We start from the raw sequence: 19,623 nt of genomic DNA, 5'->3' as shown, positions 1-19,623 counted from the left end.
AGGGAGGGAGGGAGGGAGGGAGGGCGGCGGCGGCGGCGGCGGCGGCGTTGCTGCTCCTCGGGAAGGAGGCTGAGGAGGGAGTGCGGAGAGGTGGAATTGCCGGCCTAGGCTCTCGGCACTTGTGCGTTTGTCACTGGGAAGCCCGTTCCTTTCCTAGCGGGAGGAGCCGGCGGTGCGGGGTCGGGGGCTGAAGGAAGCGGGGGTTGGAGATCGGGAGCTGAGGAAGGGGGGTTCGGGACCAGGAGCCAGGCCGGGTCCCGGCGGTGACAGCCCGGGAGGTCCCTTTGCCCGCCCGAGCTGTCAGGAGGCCGCCGCTTGTCGGCTTTCCCTCTTCGGAACAGTAGGCAGTAGTTTGGCTTTTCTCTTTTCTGTCAGTCTGTAGATGTTGCTGTTCCCCACGCTGGGGGTCTTGGGCTTGTAAGTTGAAAAATCCCGCTGAGGTAAATGAAAGTCCCTGAACTTGAAGGGCTTATTAAGAGACTTAAAGCGTTATGCCAGAGTCATACGGAGTATTTATGAAGAGAACAAACACCTATGGATGCTGAAAGCTCTGAAGCTGTGTCCTTCCACTGATGAAGTTTATAGACCACCAGGAATACTTGAATATTATTCTTGGAGCCCCTGTCCTGTAGTGCTATAGCTGTCTTCTGTGACTCCTTTTCACTCTACAGTCAAAGTGTTAAATGCTTATTGATTGTGTGCTGGGGGGGGGGGGGGGCAGTTGATCATTAAATGGCTTCACTAAAGATAAATTCTTGTGGCAATTTCTTTAATGGTTCTGTCAGTGCTGACAATTCAGAGCCTGGCCCAAGCGTGTGTGTCTCTTGTATTATGGTTGTCAATTACTTTTTACTAAGGCTTGGAGTGACAGGACAAGGGACAATTGCCTTAAACTGAAAGAGGGTAGGTTGGACCTGAGGAAGAAGTTTTTTTGTGCTGAGGGAGGTGAGATGCTCGAGTGGGTTGCCCAGAGAAGCAGTGGATGCCCCATCCCTGGAAGTGTTCAAGGTCAGGTTGAATTGGCTTTGAGCAACCTAACCAAGTGAAAGGTATCCCTGCCCATGGTAGGAGGGGTGGGGTAGTTGATCTTTTAAAAGTCCGTTCCAACCCAAGCCATTATATTAATGTGTTTTCTTTGTCCTAGTTTGCTCAAAAAAGATTTTCTTGTTCTTTCTTAGTACCTACTGCTGTGGTCCTGCTTCCCTCTTAATCAGTAAACCACAATTTTTTGTTTATTTTGTTTCTTTTTCTTTTTCCAGTAGAGAAAATCATGTCAGGAAGAACATCATCTTCAAGTCACGTAAGTGTTGCTATAAATTACAACAATTAGCAACAATTTATTTTGAGGCTGTGGGTATCCTAGGGCATTCTGATGTGTTTGCATAACCAAATTCATTCTTCAGCAGTCCAGCAAAAGCTGGACAGTTTACTGTGGTAGCAACCAATACTAATGTCTGCTGTTGAACCTGTATTAATACATGATAGGCTTAGCATTTGATTACACATGAACAGGATGTTTTCAGGGGCATTTTAAGACCTAGGCTAAAATACTAGAGTCAGTAGAGTGAGGTCAAGTAAGTAGAGCAGCTGCACAACTGTGTAATATTTGCTAGTGTTTATTTTTTCTAAAATATCTCTATTAGTAGTACTTTCTAGCAGTGGAAGTACTGGTGAAAACAAATGGTAGGCACAGGAACCGGTTTGATCCAGTAAGGTCTGGACTATCTAGTGATGTAGAAATAAGTTGTTTCCAGCACCTTGTTTATGCACTTTCTCTGACCCTTGTTCCTGCAGGTGACTGTAGCGATTTAATTTGCACAGACCCAGGTTGCGTGAACAAACTGAATCGTTTATTGATTACAATCTTTGGTGTATAGATGGGGTCTGGGGAAGGAGGGACAGGCATTCCCTTTATAGCCGGGGTTAGGGGTCAGGGAAACACAGAGAGCTGGTTTTCATCAAACAGGAGAGCAGGCACTTCTACATTACAGTTACAATGATTGATGGTGAAAAGCAAGGCCATAAAGAGATTTACTACAGGGTTTAGAAGTCTGTTTGTTTATCTCAGATAATGCAAGAATTTCAGGGAGTGAAGGCAAACAATTCAAATTGCTTTTGTTTAAATCCCAAGACTTCTTGCTAAGATCTCTTATCTCTGCAGTGCCCTGAAGAATTTGCATTCCTACAGGTGACAACCTTCAGAAAAGCACTGCTGGTTTAGATGAGTGCCTATACACGTATATGTCTTGAGTTAGTCACCTTTTATTTGGGAAAAGGTGAGGCAACTGCATAGGTTGCGTTTAGCATAGATTCAGAACTCTGTTTACTTCTCAATTTTGTGCTTGTTTTGTAACTTAATTGTGGACACTGCAAACCAACATCTGCTTAATGAGTGTGAGCATTGAGAAGATGCTGTATGGTGAGCTGAAAATGTTACTGATGAACGTATCTTGTGCTTTTTATCCCTTTCTGTCAGTCTGTCTGCCTCTTCTTGTCTTCTGAGTCTGACCTTATCTGTTATTAATGTTATCTGTTATGTTATTACAGAGGTTATCTGAACCTCTTCACCTTTAAATGCATATTAAAATTCTAGGTAACTATGTGTTCTTAGCAATCTCATAATAGAAATCTCTAGTCAGGCAGCTGGTGGAGTTCTGAAGTAAGAAATTTGTACCTGGCCATTAAAGTGCAGATCAGAAGAATGCATTCTGACTGATGAACATGTTTATAGGCCACTTTTAAAAGAAAATCAACCAAACAAATTTGAAACAGTCTACTTGTAGAAGTCCTTGAGTAAGAAAATGTTTTGTTCAATACTTTTATGTTGATTGGAAAGGAAGGGAGGTACTTGTATGAGAAGTTGTTGCCTGTGCGTAACATTTATAATTTATTTTTTAAATTTATAATTTGAAGAATCTGTTATCAAAGGCATATTTGTTATTACAGCCTTTGACCAGCAAAAGCAGTCTGAGGTACTGATAACAAAAAAGCTTAATCTTTGTTTCAAAGAAGTGTAGAGAAGGAATAAGAGCACTCATGATTCAGACTGAAGGACTGGAGTATTATCTCATTATGGTGCAGCATGCTGCATTATGGTCTGTCTGAAGGACTGCCTACTGAGCTAATGGATGTAGTTGATGTATTAATTATTAAGTTGTTAGCACTGCTGTTCTAGAATCCCTGCTTGTAATTTCATGGTACAGCATGGGGCACCTGGTGGCTTGCAAATCAAGTACACTTGACAACTGCCATCATATGGAGTGGCTTCAGCTTTTTCCTGGCTGAGATAGACTCAGTTATGTGAAAGTTTTGTGTTCCCTCTCTGATTCATTCTCATCTGGTTGTATTTGCAGTGTCAGGTTTTGCTTCTCAGGATGCCTAGAGAAAAGGCAATGCTTGCACTTTTATTCTTTCAGTTGATATTATTTTAACTGGTTTAACTAACTGATAGGAATTGCTGTCCTATTTCCTTGTCTTGATGAACTAGTAAGAATTCAGTTTGATAATTTTTGGTTTGAATTTCAGTAAACAAACCTTATTTCCTACATATTTTTTCCTAAATAGGCAAATTTCCATGGACTGTTGTTTTCTCTGACAGTAATTACTTTCCAAATGCTGGTTCCATTTCTGCAAAGGTTAGCAATGACAATAGGTTATACCACTTTCAGTACATTGTAGTCGTGATGCTAAATTATCATACCAAAATGCTAGTACTATTGTAAGATGTAATTGTTCTTCATCCTGAATTTTTTGTTTAGTGAGAGCAAACCTGGTGTGACAGTCATGATATTCAGCTATTTTCTTTGCTCTTTATCATTCTCTAAGCTGAAACAACTTAACTGGACTGTAAACAAATCAGAGTGAACTAAGAAAACTGTCAGTACATTGGTTGTCACCTTTTAGGCACGTGTTCTAAGTTGTGAAGTTAATAAAATAGGAGGAGCTTTTTCAGATGGTTCATGTGTTAAAACTAGCTCCTCATGAGGTATGACTCATGATTTGGGATCAATTCCTCATCAATGAGGAATGCATTTAAACTAAAGTCACACATCAGTGCTTCCCTTACAGCTTAGTTTTTGTCTGACAGTTAAACCTTTGTACATGGCAGTATGCCAGCTCATAGCAACAGGGCATAATTTAGTTTTATCGTGTGTGTAACATCATCTATTTTCAGTTTCGTATACCAAAGAAGAAAACAAACACTGAATCAGAGGCTGTCCAAGTTCAGTCCCCTTTGGCAAGGCTCCCAGGCTCCCACCATTGGGACTACCCTTTAAAAGAGGTAAAGAGAAGTTCTTCAGAGTGTTAAGTGTGTAAGAGAATGTTACATGAGGTTTTGGTTCTGGTTTGGATGCTGGCTTTTTTAATACCAAGTACTGCCTTGGAGAGAAACAGGTGTGTAGGTCTGAAATCTGCCTGCAGGCATACATTTACAGAAATGGAAGCTTTAGTGCCATGTTTCCAGCCTAAATCATTGACAAGCAGAGTTGGTCTTCAGGTGTAGTTTGAAGCTGTCTTAAAAGTCTTTAATTTAAAGATAAATGTAATAATTTTTTTAGTTGTCTTCTGATTTCTGAACTTAAGGTTATATTCAGATCACATAGTAAACTTTTTGTTATGATATGGAAATAACTTTTAAGTTGAGTTTTCAGATAGTTATTGTTTATATCTTAGAGCTTAAACTTTAAGAGAATAAATTAAGTACTGTATCATTTTTGACAGAATTTTAGGTGCTAATACAGAAATAAATGCCCTAAGTACTCTTACAGTCTTTTAGTGTTAATACAGTTATCATAAATTACCGTCTTGACCATCTCAGTCACATATAGAAAGCAAATATTTACCTCTATAAATCTGTTCCAAATTCAGTGAACGTTTTTAAAATGCCAAATGTTGGAAACATATTTTGCTGCTCTTATCTGCTTCAGCTCAGCATCAAGAGTTTGTTGTAGGTTTCAGTGCTTTCAGAATCATGAGGCAGGACAAACAGGCTCGTCCTCAGAGGAATTTTAAAAGCTTGGTGGGGGTAGTTAGGAATTTTTTTGTGATAATGTCCCCTAGGTCTCTTGGTAGGCCAGGTCGTTTCAGCACACTGCAATAGAGACTCACTGTGTGGTTGTATTCTATACTGTTAATTCTTTGAGTGACCAGAGCATCCAATAACAGCCAGATTCTGAAATTGGAGGTAATGTCTCCTGTGGTTACAAGCAGTAGCCTCTTTGGCAGATCCAGACAGCACTTGCATGGAATTCTTTCTGTCTTTCTCTCTGCCTCTGCAAAAACAGTGATTGCACTGGATGAATGGAAAAGTACTTCTGTTTGTTTGTTACTTCCTGTGTGTTGTCTAATTTTCCATTTCTTATTTTTCCTGCCTGTGTCTATATATTTTAGACTTTTCCATGTGGTAAAGGGTTTTATGTGCTTTAAATGCTGACTAGTTTTTTTGTTCTACTTTAAAAGAAAAGCTTGCTCTGATGTATCAGAATTTGGTCTGTGTTGTTTGAGGAACTTGGTGCAGCTTTAAGTGATTTGGATGTATAGGTCTCTACCATGCATGAACACCAGTGATATGAGGTGAAATAGATGATGTTTGAAGGCAGGAAGAGGGCAGAGCACCTTCAAGGCAATTTCTTGCTGCCAAATTTTTCAGTAACAGGGTTATTTTTCATTAGAGTTAGTCCCTTATGGTAGGGAGAAGGTAGTTTGGGATGCACATTCCAGACTTGCACTACAGTTTGTAAAATGTGTGGGCGTGAATTTTTCAGATGCCCTTTTACACCACAATTAGACAGAAAGGAAGATGTTTGCTTTCAGCCTGACTGGCATAATTTCCCAACATCTCTTTGGTTTATTATATTTTACATTTAAAAAAAAACAAGGAGAGATTAGCGGGAGGTAATGGCAGAGGGAGGTAGGTTTGGGGAATTGCAGCAATAACTATGTTTTGGTGCAGCTTCATTTATTTAATTTGAAAATATAAGTGCTTTCTGGGAAGGTAAGAAAATTTGGAAAAAAATGAAGTCTTGCTGTTAAAAATTTTTCCACCTCAGTGCCAAACGTTCAAATTTCTTTTCCTTCTCAGAATTTTATGTCTTTCTATGGAATACAATTGGGTTAAATATATGGAATTAAAGAAAGTAGAGGCTGTCTCGTGTATTTGTGATGTAAAACAGGCCTAATATTTAAATCCCTGTTTGTGATAATCCTTTAAATAGGGAAACAGTTGAATTTTCTTGTACTGTCATATTTTTTAGGAGAAGTAAGTTCCATTCAAGATCAGGTGGTATGTGGATGCTTTAAATGAAGCAGATTCATTCTTTTCGAAATTGTTATATGTGCTCTTTGTGACTCTGCTCTGTTTGATCAGTTACATTGTTTCTATGTCTGGCATTGTTCCATTTTTTCCATTTTTCTAATGTTATCCATTATGACATATTAATGATGAAATCTGAATCTTGAAACCTACCAGTTTTATTTGTTTTGTTTCAGTGGAGATTAAGTGCCAGCTACAGAAAGCCTTCCACAAAAGGAAGAAGGCAAAAGGACCGTGACAGACACAGCTCTAATGAGGAAGAATCAGTTGGGTAAGAAGTCACCTTAAAATTAGTTCCTCTCTGTTCATATATTCAGAGTTTTGCAGTCTGTCTTGAAGATGGGCATCTCAGGTCTCTGGCTGGTTTTTTGTGTCATGCAGAGGTGGTTTTCAAGCTGTTGGGTAGCTCACCTTCAGAGAATCGTTCTTCAGTGATCTCATGGCAGTTGTAACTTTTTCTTTGTTTTAACACAACACAAGACTGTGACATTTGAATGGGAGTGCAGCACTTACTAGAGGAATTACTGCTTATTGACCTGCTTGGAATCCTGAAGGGTGTTTGTTGCTCTCTAAGTGCAAATTGTCATTCTAGCTCTAGATATTTTAGGTATTTAGGTATTTAAGAATCTTCCCAGATTATCTTTTGCTTAGCCTTTTTTACCTGGTTGTCCACACTCATTAACCTAGCTTTATCAACTCTTAAAAACAATTAAAAAACCCCTTAAGCAATATGGTGATTAGTAGGGGAAGGCAGTAAAAAAACTAGAGCTTTTTCACCTCTGTGTTATTGTCAAGACACCTAAGTCAATAATTAAGACAGCTGATGTGCTGCTTCTTTATGCTCTGTTGACAAGAGCAAATATCTTGGTTTCTTTGAGATTATGGCAAATAATTTAAAGTTATCTTCTGAGAAGCTGTCAGATAGATAATTGTTTATCCAAGAAACTTTCGAAACTGTAAGTGCTGTAGTTGACAAATAGAAATGAAAATGTAGAACTAGATTTATTAGCGGCAGCTAGGAAACAAAATGACTTTGTGATGAAATGAATTATGTTTGTCTTAATGAAGCAATTATTATTCCACAAATCATTCAATTCTAAATAAATGAGTAAGCATTCTCTGCCCTGTTTTCTGACTGCGACTGAACTTGGCCATAAGTGGTTTCTTGTCAGGAGATGTGGTTAAAGACCAAAAGCACAGGTAATGAAAATGCTTAATGACACTGCTGAGTTATGTGCTTTTGTGACCTATGAATAGTCATTGTTTAGCCTGGTCTGTATATTCAGAATGCTTCAAAGTGTTGCAGGGAAGAGCTGAACTTATAAAAGATGCTGAATTTATTTTTTCATACCTCCTCAGAGGCATAGCTGTGAGTTTACATGGATTTATCTCAAAATGCTTGTGTCAGTAACTTTAACTGAGGGAGCAGCTCACAGGGTCAACCTGGGAGAATTAGCTGTGTTAATTGCAGTTTTCTGAATTTCATTTATGTTGATATCTGATGTCAGTCTCTAAAGGTCTTTCAGTAAACTTTGAACTGATCTTTCAACATTGAGGAGATGGGGTTTTTTTTAAAGCTACCTTTGGATCTGTTACATATGTTAATTTTCTGTTACATATGTTTATTTTGATATGTGAGAGACTTTCAAATAGCATTTGTAGGTGTTCCATAATTTTTACCAAAATCTTATCGGCATGTTAGTGAGAAATGATTTAGACTGTAAAGAGACAGCAAATATTCAGATATTAAACAAGTACATTTTTCACTTCCACAAAAAAAGATGTGTGTCTAGAGACTAGCTGGAGGTTCTCTGTAAAATTTACTGTCTACAATGAAGCTTGTACTTAGTATTCCATCTGGATATTTGGTGTTTCTCAGTAAGTCAAAGTTGATACAGCACACAGGTTCTAAAGAAGTGGTGTTTGTTGAGCAAAAGTCTAAGAACTGACAAAACTCAGAAGAGGAAAGAGTGAGGTTGCATGCTGAGAGTCTTTCTGATGCAATAGTTTCTATGTTCTTTCTTCCCAGTGAAGAATTTTTCATTTGCATTGCAAAGCAGGAAATAAGTCTCAATGACAAACTTATATTAGGTCCCAGTGTTTTAAAAATGGTCCACTTTTATTGACAGAAGCTCATCTCCAATGTTTAGGGAGACATGTTTTATCTGAAGTGTTGCTTCAGCATTGTTACTGCCACCTCATTTTAGTCAGAAAGGACAAAATGGATATATTAGCACAAACCCACCTTCACATGTTGTGGTTTTTTGTTTTGTTTTGGTTTGGGTTTTTTTGTTGTTGGTTTTTTTTTTGTTTTTTTGTTTGTTTGTTTGTTTGTTTTTTTTAACTTAAATTTTGGATTACAAAATTTGGTAGTTGGTTGCTTTTGTCAGTTGTGCTGTGATGAGACCATGGGGGTTTGTAGCAGCAACTGCAGCTGCTTGCACTTGTATACCTCTGCTTGTGGCCTTGTGCAAAGTTACTGTCAGGTGATAGTTTTGTGATCCCAGAGAGGGCTCTCAGGGCAGCTCACTTCCCTTGTCCTTTTCATATGCTGGAGTTCTCTTACAAATTTCTGTGATTATGTCACAAAACAGAACTGTCATGTAATCTCAATAGTTCAGTTCATTAGGGTCATGACAGAACATTAGGTATCGTGCTTCTGTAATTGGTCAGTTAGTGTTTGGTATCCCACTTAGGAAACTTTTTAGTAATCAAGGAGGTGGATAAGACTATTACAAGGGTAGCTATCACTGCCTGGAAATAGTGTTTAGAGTGTCCACTTACTTCAGCTGTATTACTACTGCATTCTCCGAAGAGGGGAATAGAGGTAAATAAAAAAATAATAATTTTATAAAAATCCACCAAAAAAACCTCAACAAACCACAACTACTCAAAAACCCAAACAAAATGGAACACTGTTCTGAAATTCAAGCTTCTCGTCCTGGTCTGGTTTTTTTTTAGGGAGGAGGATTGGGAGGAGCACTTAAATAAGACCTGTGTGATTCTTTCAGCTCAGTATTTGAAATGTTAATTGAAATACATGTCACAGCTGAATCAAGTACTGACCCTGTAGCAGTCAGGTTTTTGTAGCAGTCATTTACATACTGGTTTCCTCACAAATGCATTCTGTCAGTAATAACTTCCTGACCCAGCAAAACAAGGAGGTGTTTGGGGATATTCATGTTTGCTGCTTGTTGGTCATTGACTTCTCATCAGTTGGTGAAAGGACCTTGAAGAAGAAAGAGGAGGGACAGAGGCTTTCTTCTAATAGGGTGTAGTCAGTGAATGTATCAGAGTTTCCCATTAATGATAGTGTACCACGTTATTCCTTTGGGCACTAGAAAGTCAAGGACCTCCTGAGCTGTGTATGTTGCTGCAGAAGCTCAGGTAGCTGGATACACATCAAGTCTATCAGTGGCTTTATTCTGTAAACTCAGGACAGATGTTCAGCTTATATGGGATCTAATGGGGTGACCCTCGAATAGTATGTGACATCCCACTGGCACAAATTTGTATTATTAGTATGTAGAATGTAGGCGTGAAGGTAGTGGTGTAGACAATAATAATTTAGTCCAAAAGGAATCAGTAGCCTCCAGGTCTCATTTTGATCACTTTCTAGTGCAAATTTGAATGAATTGGAGGCAGCAGTTACAACACTAGTGTGCACAAATATGATCATTGAGAAAGGAACTGGATCTAGTAGCTGTGATTATTGTGTGAAATAGAGGTCAAACATATTCCCCAAAGGGGCATAAGCAATTAATAGCTTTTCATCCTATGCTATCTAAGGTAGGATAATCCTTTTTCGCCTGTGAAAAGTGGTATGAGACTTGCCAGGAGCAGCTAATAGCATTTTTCATAATATGTTTTTTGTTTATTCCATCATTACATGTGTAAGTATATTTTCATTACCTTTGGGTTTGTATTTTTTCCGTTTTGTGGAGGTAGTATGTTAGGTGCTTTAGAAACAGAAATAATTGCCTTTGGTTTTCCCTCACCAAGATGCCTCCAGTTTTACTGTTGTGCAGCTTGCTTGCTGGGTCTGCTGGTGGAACTTGCTTTTGGTGTACACTTTGCTTGCTTTTTTTCTGCTTGACACTAATTTTTATCTTTTGAAATGTCTTTTGTTTGATTTCCAGTAGTTTCATGGGTATGTGCGTGTGCTTGAAATTTTAAGTTCATTTTTGCAGAAGTTCTTGGTTAAAATGCATAAACCCTATTTAAATCAAGGGAATGGAGACATTACAAATTCAATGCTGAATAACAGTGATTAAACCAAATTACAGAGGAGCCTGGGGCCTAAGGCCTAGCATGATGTGAATGTGAGCAAAGCATGTCAGACCTGAGTTTCCAAGGTGGACAGCAAATTATAGGTGGTGAAATTCTGCTTCTGACTCCTTTACCTCCTGCTGTGGACTTTTTCTATCATTGTGTTTTTTAAACACTCAGTGTTGGAATATTTTCTCTTATCTTTACAAATCCTGTTCGTACACGGTCACAGAGTCTTTGTAACATGCCAGGGAGACAATTAGATTTGCTTGCACAGTTGTCAACCCACTGAGGAATAGGAGCCATTTGCTTAAGAAATGTTACTGTAGCATGTGTGTAACACTATGCGTAACAGCTATGTGAGTAATAAAAGGTTTTCTCTAACTATAAGAAGTCTTACTCTATGGTCAGTTTTATTTGTTAGGCAAGACGTGCAATAGAAAAAAGCAATTCTTGCCTCAGTGATCTTTTAAAGCCAACAAATTAACCTGAACTTCAGTGTCCTCTTAGGACCAGCCCTTGGAAAACAAGTCCAGTTCTCAGTGGTTTGAAAAGAAAGTAAATCTGGACAAATCATCTGTGATCTGTAATATTTATCTGCTGATAAGTTAAATAAGGCTTAGTGTTGGGGCTGTACTTGAGTCACAACAACTCTATACAGTGCTATGGGCTGGAGGAAGAGTGGCTGGAAAGCAGCCCAGCAGAAAAGGACCTGGATGTGCTGGTTGACAGCCACCTGAACATGAGCCAGCAGCGTGCACTGGTGGCCAAGAAGGCCAATGGCATCCTGGTCTGTGTCAGCAATAGGGTGGACAGCAGGACCAGGGCAGTGATTGTCCCTCTGTACTCGGCACTGGTGAGGCTGCACCTCAACTCTCATGTTCAGTTTTGAGCCCCTCATTACAAGGAGGGCACTGAGGTGCTGGAACAAGTCCAGAGAATGACAACAAAGCTAGTGAAAAGTCTGGTACATAAGTCCCATGGGGAGTGGCTGAGGGAGCTGGACTTTTTCGGCCTGGAGAAAAGAAGGCTGAGGGAAGATCTTATTGTTCTCTACAATGACCTGAAAGGAGGTTGTGATGAGGTGGAACTTGGGCTCTTCCCTGTAAGTTTGCCTCTTCAGAATCACGTGTGGATATGTTAGCCGTTCATGCCGGAAGAAGAAATGTGATCAAGATCAAGAGATGTGTTTGTGATTCCTGTTCTCAAAAGAGAACTGCTTTGTAAATTGTCAAGGCAGTGAACCTAATTCTAGTGAAGGTATAAAGAATGATGCAGAGACAGTGAACTCATAGAAAAGCTTTGTTGGATTCATGTGACTTAAAAAGTTCTCAGCACCCTATTATTAATGTATTATTATATGTATGGCAGGCAACCCAAAGTTATCTTGACGAATGTCCTGAGGACGAAACTAGGAAGAAAGTACACACAGGCGCAACCTAAAACTGGTGCTAATTTTTCTGATGCTGGCAAGCTGCAGTCAGATCTACCACCCTCATCATCTACTGCCAGCCTAAAGATATGGCAGATTTTAAACCCTACTCTCCAAAGTCTTTTACTGTCTAAAAGGTATGTTGTTTTTGCCTCATGTCACTAAACGAAAAAATTTTCTTTGCAGTTATTTTTTCATGAGAAAGTGTTATTTGTTGTACCACAGCTGTCTTGTCCATGAACTGTATTTCATCTGACTTCGCTGAATTCATTTGTTCCTGGTTCCATTTGATAGTCATTGAGAGAGATGGTGCCAGGCATGTTGTGGTGGTTTTTCTGTTCAAATGGCTTCTAGATGATCTTGTGCTGATGAGACCAATTAATTCTGATTTAACCATTGGACTCTCAAAATGTTCAGGGTTTTTTTATTCTTGTGCAAAGAATACACTTGTATTTAACTGCAACCCTTTTCTCAGAGAAGGTATCAAGGTGTATTTTTCACTGTTCCTGCTTTAGACTACTCATGAAAATAGGAGAATAACAAGTCAGAAGAAAAGCATATCAAGTCCAGTATCGTCTTGACCCTCCTGCAAGCAGTGGTCAATTGTAGATATCCAGGGAGGGAAAAGTATGGCTATAGTGAATGCTTTTTTTCTCTGTGTTTTTTCTCCAAACTTCTGATGGTAGACAATTTAGGGACTTTGTTTATTGGAGGTTACATCCAGTCTACAGTATTTTTCTGTATTAGACTTTTTCTCTCAGTGGTATGCTCATTGTTTATCACCTGCATGCATCTGCAGCATCTTGTCTGTAAGGTAGTCTCCTGTTTAAAGCAAATTTACATCTCTGTGCAAGAGGAGATCTGAGTGATCCCCAGACATCACACAGTCTGTGCTGAAGTCTGCTCTGTGGATGAATACAGACAACAGGAGAATTACACAGTCAATTCCCAAAAGACTGTGTTTTTCAAAACAGATTCAAAAAGGCCAGGAGGTTACTTCCTAATCCAAAACAAAATGCAATGGAAGTGCTAGAATTTAAATCCCAGATTGAGAAATTTAGGTGGGTAAATCGAGGGCTATACAACAAACTGGCTGCAGTAGAATTGCATGAAGTAATTTGTGTGTGCTCAAGTGGGCAGTTTTATCTTCATATTTCTGCTCAGCTTATTTTTGATGCTTGTGTTCTAACACCTGGGAACATTTTTCTGAGTCTTACTGTTCTGTAGAATGCCACCTCGTAATTGAGGGGAACAAATTCTAATTCTACCTTTTTGTGTACCTTTTTTCTACCTGTTTGCTAAGTGCTTGGGGAAATTCAGTCTGTTTCACTGGAGGCTTCTTGTTCACAGGAAAATCCAGATTGTTTGCTCGAGATTTCTGAGAAATGTCTATTGCATGAAAGCTATTTAGAGATAAACATTTACCAGATTTTAAACAGTACTACATGATGCGTTAGAGGCAATGCAGTGTGAATTGCATTTGGCTGAGGTGAAATTATATGGCTAGTTTTTCTTACCCTGGTCTCTTGTTGCTTTTTTGTGTTAATCTTCTTACCTTGTATTTTAAGTTTCTTAATGGGATTTTTTTTTTCCCTAAGGGACTGAAAATACTGATATTGATTATCAAGCCTCTAAGATACATGAATTTTACAAGAAGTTTCTTCCTCTAGATTTCAGAGCAGTATTTATGATTTACTGTTATATATATATATGGCAGGCAACCCAAAGTTATCTTGACGAACATCCTGAGGACGAAAATTGGAAGGAAGTACATAGACAACCACGTAACAATTGATGCAAATTTACCAGCTGCTGATAAATTGCAGTCGGGTCAACTACCCTCATCATCTGTTGCCAGCCTGCAGACATGTCAGATATTAAGTTCTCCTCATGAAAGTTCTTTTCTGTCTGAAAGGTATGTTACTCACTGCTGATTTTGCCAGTCTTCCTGAAATGGCATAACTTCACAATGGAAAAGAATTTCCCTGAAACAATTTTGGTTCTACTCCTGTCTTGAATCAGGAGATCAGTTTCCTGCGTGCAGCTAACATGCTTGTCCAGTGAACCCTTTTAACACTGCATTTGTTCTGATTTGCTGGACCTGATGCTAATGGCCTACTTTCCTTTCTTAGATGGAATTTCTGTTTGCAGTAGATCAGTGTTTTGATTTATGAAGATGGCCAAGTAATTCAAACACATCTAAGTTGGTTTTGTGTCCAGAACCAAAATCTTGCTTTCTTGTAGCTGTTAATGTGTTCTAGCATGATTTCAATTAACTTCTTTTGCAAAATTTTCCAAATTCCTCTCTGTAGTAGGTAATTTCACAATAACCCACCAGTGGTCTCAGTCCTAACAGGGTGACATTGTTTAAGGGCTGTGTGTGTCATCTCACCATTAACCTCTACTTTTCCTCTTTTGTTCCTGTGTTTAGGTTGACTGAGCATCACAGTAATGCTCGACATAGAAAACTAGTGGAAATCAAGTATTAGAATTATATAACATTTTGATGTAAGAAGGCAGTTGCATTCAAAGTAAGCTGTATCCTCTTATCTCTTATGGCTACATCTTTGCTCAACAGCAAGTTTTCCACAGGAAAATTTAGCAACAAATTTGGAGGAAGAAGGTAGAAAGAGAAGAATGTTTTGTTTTGCTTTTTTTTTTTTTGAGGGCAGGAGTAATTAACAGTTCCCAGGTAAAAGTTGAGAAAAGTAAGTCATATTCCTCATTCTGATACATCAACATCTTAGAGAACTGAAATTAATAGGAATTAATTTTTAATTCCTTATTTTTTAATATTGGGTTACCCATTGCTACTTAAATTAACCTGAGAAAGTTGCAATTTAGATGAGGGATTTAGATAGAACAGTTTATTAGGCTGTCTCAAATATTATATTTGTTGCTAATAGTTTTCTATGACTTAGGGTTGAGTGAAGTGTGGGGATTTCTTTCATGTTGTTGGGGTTTTTTTTGTTTTGTTGGGGGTGTTGTGGGGTTTTTTTTTGTTTTATGGCAAAATCTTTTAGTTTTAGTATCTGATTTTTTCACTTGGTAATGTTTTGGATGATGGAAGATAGTGGGTTTATAGAGAGGAGAACATGAACTCTTGAATTGAACTCTCTAAATCTGAGGGAACATCTTGAGTTCTTTTTCAAGCTCATATTTGGAGGGTGGCTGTTGAATTTTATATTAAACACAATAATGGTTTGAACTAGTAATTTTTTTTAGCCATTGGTGTACTCCTCAACTTCCTTTAGCTTTGGATTGGTTCATTGCTTGAATGATTAATATTCTGTTCCTGCTACACAACTTTCTAGTTGTGTATTATGTAAAAGGCTTGTCAGTAGCAGGAACCAACATTAGGATGATTTTTCACCCCTCCCCAGTGACCAGCACAGTAGTACAACTTGTAAGACATATCACATGGGAAATGGAGAATTTAGGAATTATTTCAGCAAAGTGATGGCTTGATCCTTGTCACCTCTCTGTAAGTAAAATCTGTGCATTACATACACTTGGCACTGATTCTTTTGAGGTCCCTTCTTTCAGAGGAGAATAAAACCTCCCCTGTTATAAAGGTTATGCATATAAATGCACATGGTCATACAGAGAGTCTTTTGTATCATCAGAGTAGCTAGAATGCATACTTTGTTTTACTGAAAATTGTCCCAGTTTTGTACTATGGAAATTTCAGATCAAGCCAAAGAATTGTGTGTGATCAGAACAGCATGGTAATAACTTAACTAATCTCTACCAACTAGAACTTGCTGCAAGTTCCCTATTTTCTTTCTTGCTTTTGGTATTACAGAATTGGTGGATTTTGAGTTGCTTTTTCACTGCAAGCCAGTGTGAAACACATTTGTTTGTCACCACTGAACTATCAGTATAACTAATGAATTTGAGGTAGGTTTTAAATGTAAAGAAACAGGGTTTTGAAGTGTTTAAAGTACTTCTTTCCCATGGCTGTTGAGCACACTTGATAGTATATATGCTGCTTTAGCTTCATAGGTGATGCATGTCTGTTAAAGGGTGCTAAATTACCAGCAAAGTTTGAAATTGCAAATAAAATGTGCAGAATTTATGTATAAAGTCAACATGTTTAAGGAAGCTTGTTATCTGAAACAGTCCTGTTGAGATACTTCCTATTATTGAAATGCCTGAATGGTGATGTTGGTGTAAAACAAATGCTGAAAAACGCTTGATGGTTTTGTATGGTCTTTTAGGGCAGTCATATCTATGCAGCTGTTATGCATACAAATATTTAAATTGAGAAAGACATGTGGGTTCCAAAATAAAATTTTCTATAGTGAGGTTATTCCAGAACTAGAGCTACCCGACCTATGCAAGACCCTGTCTTGTTCAATATACAGAATAAATAGTAGCACTAACTGAGCACTTCTTCTGTGTATGGTCCAATTCATGGTTCTTTGTGAATGGAAAGATAATCAGTAATTTCTTCACAGTGCTTATACATACTGTTCATTGTTGTAGTATCAGAGCTCTGTGGAAATCTTTGTTTGTCTTTGCGGTGTTCCCAAAGAGCAACAATAATCTACAGATAGGCACTGAAGAATAGGCATCTTTTCAGAAAGTTTTGAACAGTCCAACAGTTTTGGCTACCTAGTTAGAGATGTCCATGGTTGGTGATGTTCTTTGTGAGTCCGAGCTCAGCTGTCAGTGATTTCAGTCATTGTGATGGACACTTAACTCTTAGCAATTTTGAGACCACAACGTTCACAGTTGGACACATTATAAAGCAATAAACATGAAATCCATTTGGATTAAGTGCTGTGATCCTTTTCTGTTTCTTTCTCTTATGTGTCCCATCCTCCCTTACGGCCTTCACAGCAGGCCCTTTCAAACAGGAATTTTTATTTCAAATAATTTCTCATTACAGGGTCTTACTGAATGGATTCTGTTAGTCATGCTGAATCTAAAAAATATACTACATTGTCTCATTCCCACCATATTAATTACAAGTGACTGTTGTACTCTCTTTCTTTTTCTTATGTGTTCTTGTTGCAGTCACTCCTTATAGCAAATTAGTATTTGTGCCTGATGTCAAGCATGCCAGATTTTCGTACTTTGTGCTTTTTGGAAGCATCTGTTTCGTTAACATTGTTAGAATACCTGTGTATTTCTGCAGTTGGACTGAATTAATAGTGTTTCATTTGCCAAGGTCTACAAATTTTATGAGAAAGGCAGAAGTTTGTGGTCTAACCAACTCTAGTTTCTGTTACGATTTTTTTTCAGTATTCTTTCAAAATTAAAGATAAGTCATAGTTAATGTTATTTACAGGTCTGAACGTTGCCTGAGAAAGACAGATGATGAGCTGTGTAAATTGACCAAGTCCTCTAAGGAACCAGGAAAAACTAATGCTGTCACGTTAAGGAGACGGGAGCTGCAAAAGAAAGGTTTGTAGTGAGCAGTCATCTAGCATTTAAGTATGAATTTTGGAGAGTGTTGGAATAGGAGAGCACAGAAATAGAATAGGTGTTGCAAGCAATGTATATACTTCCTCAAAATGCAGTTTTTTACAGGTATGGTAAAATATGTCAAATGCCTGGTTTTAAATAGGAATAAAACTATGGTGAATCAAACCTGTGGAAGAAAAATGAAACTGAAGAAAACCTCACTTCACTCTTATAATCCTGATTTTCTAAAAAGTCTTTTATAATCAAGAAAGTAATCCATTAAGAATGCTCAGTGGTTTGTGAACACTGCTAAAATGTTTATGCTATTTGACAATACTTGTATTCACTGCTGAAGAATTATGACCTCTGTGCTCAGTCTCCAGGGATAATGTACTGCCTTTTTATACTGATTAGTAATATTTGCAGATTAGAACAGGAAACTGAGAATATTGTATCTGGCAGAAGATTAAAGAAACACTAATTCTTACTTGGAAGGGAGCTATGAATTTGTTTATGCCCTTATCTTAAGTAATTATGCAATAATAATATTCCTAATTATTTTAGGGAATATGTTTTGGCAGCCACACACAATTTAAAAAAGGAAAGAATTATTAAAGATACTCGTGGAAGATGCCTACTCCCGTGCATTTTATTTAAGACATAATGGATATGGAGAAATGTAAAGGTTTTTAAGGATAATCTGTTAAATCACCTCCTTTTTAGATGCAGAAAACAAGCACTATGATGAACTGGAGAAAAGGGGCAGACAGATGAACAGCACTACTCTTAGTCAGAAGGACTCGGGCTCTTTTGCTTCTGAGAAAAGGAAAAGAAGACATAGTGGCCATATTTCTGATGATTGTAATGCACACATTCCAGAAAAATCACTTGTACTCTCTGTAAGTTGCACTTAATTTTAATGTATGTGTTTGTGTACACGCATGCACACACACTTCAGTAGCAGCATTAGCAACATCCCAAATAAAAGAATTGTTGTAATAAGTAGGGCTTATTATACCTGTTGAGGGAAAGTAGTTCAGTGATGCATCAGAAGGAGTGAGTAAATGTACTTCTGTCCACAACATCAGAGTACCCTTATTGGAGGAAAAAACGTTGTGAGAGGTGAATGACAGTGTTTCTTTCAAACAGGAGCATGGACTAAAAGAATTTTGAAAATAAGACATCTAACTGCTTAAGGGAAGCTTCTTTCACAGATGATATAGAGTTAGGGGCTAATTAGGGGCTTTAATACAAAAATTACTAAATATACCTGGGGTTGTTGAAATCTTGCAGATGTCTTCTTCCTCCCTTCTCCTCAGTTTATTGTACTCTTCCTTAAAGTTTTATTCTTATCCATCATTAAGATTTAAAAGACAAAAACAAAACAAAAAAAAACCCCAAACAAAACATAAACAAAAGACTGAGGGGAATCAGTCAAGTACAAAGATTTATATTCAAGCATTTGAATACAATAAAGGCATTCCTGTCACCTTCTGATTAAAACCCCACAGAGACAGGCAACTGCTGAATCCCGTTAGCCCAACCAGAGAGAGAGCTAGTGAAAAATAAGACATAGTTCCTTGTTCAGTTTGAATGGGGGTCATAATAAACTTCTAAAAGGTTGTCCCTTATGTCTTTATATAATAATAACCTTTGGAATATGAGGAGGGAGAAATTGTCCTGAACTGAGCATTAAATGTTGCTGTGTTACGCTGTAATTATTTTTTTCTAGCACATAGCTAAATCTCAGCGATCACTGATATGAACCATCTAGAAATGTCAAGAAATAAACTTTTATCCTGTCTCTGATTCCTGTTTCTAGGAAAAGCGAAGTTTGAGTTCAACTCCTGGCTGCAAAACACCCTGTGAGGACAGACAAGGTGACAGATCTAATACTGTTCTGGTGCTGGATTGTCTTCCCCAGCCATTAGAGAGAGACTGTAAAGACACTTCCACACACAAGCACTTAAGACCTGCTCACAGCCACACAGAGGAGTCTGACTCAGAGTCTCCTCCCAGAAATTTGTCAGAGAAACAGCTTTCTGCCACCACTGAGGACGTGATTTTACCACGAGTTAGTACAATCAGGAAATTGAAAATGGACCCATCTCAGTACCTGAGCAAGCTGCGGAACAGAATCTGCAGGGGTAATCAGCACCTTGTTTCCGTTGACCCAAGTATGTACTATGTCTGTGCT

General features: G+C 38.2%; 1 protein-coding gene across 12 annotated transcripts in view; it reads left to right on the top strand.

Moving 5' to 3' along the window:
* The window catches only part of SENP7 (SUMO specific peptidase 7), a 38,935-nt gene that overhangs the window by 1,681 nt on the left and 17,631 nt on the right, over window positions 1–19,623 (top strand). The window contains exons 1-9 of one of the 12 annotated variants that reach the window (XM_051780948.1): window positions 2,207–2,276; window positions 3,565–3,635; window positions 4,175–4,282; window positions 6,490–6,584; window positions 11,954–12,151; window positions 13,732–13,929; window positions 17,311–17,426; window positions 18,150–18,325; window positions 19,249–19,573. In XM_051780948.1, coding sequence (XP_051636908.1) covers window positions 2,222–2,276; window positions 3,565–3,635; window positions 4,175–4,282; window positions 6,490–6,584; window positions 11,954–12,151; window positions 13,732–13,929; window positions 17,311–17,426; window positions 18,150–18,325; window positions 19,249–19,573 — 1,342 coding nt within the window. In that variant the 5' untranslated portion in view covers window positions 2,207–2,221. Of the gene's footprint in view, window positions 1–71; window positions 1,307–2,206; window positions 2,277–3,564; window positions 3,636–4,174; window positions 4,283–6,489; window positions 6,585–11,953; window positions 12,152–13,731; window positions 13,930–17,310; window positions 17,427–18,149; window positions 18,326–19,248; window positions 19,604–19,623 lie in introns of those variants that run through there. The other 11 variants (XM_051780947.1, XM_051780949.1, XM_051780950.1 and 8 more) reach the window with 11 other exon arrangements.

Source organism: Manacus candei, unplaced genomic scaffold (genome assembly GCF_025592945.1).
Source record: "Manacus candei isolate 608988 ecotype Guabito, Panama unplaced genomic scaffold, ASM2559294v1 h1tg000014l, whole genome shotgun sequence".
NCBI classification, from domain to species: Eukaryota; Metazoa; Chordata; class Aves; order Passeriformes; family Pipridae; genus Manacus; species Manacus candei.
The sequence above is the reverse complement of the archived record's forward strand: the minus strand, read 5'-3'. Positions and strand labels throughout refer to the sequence as shown.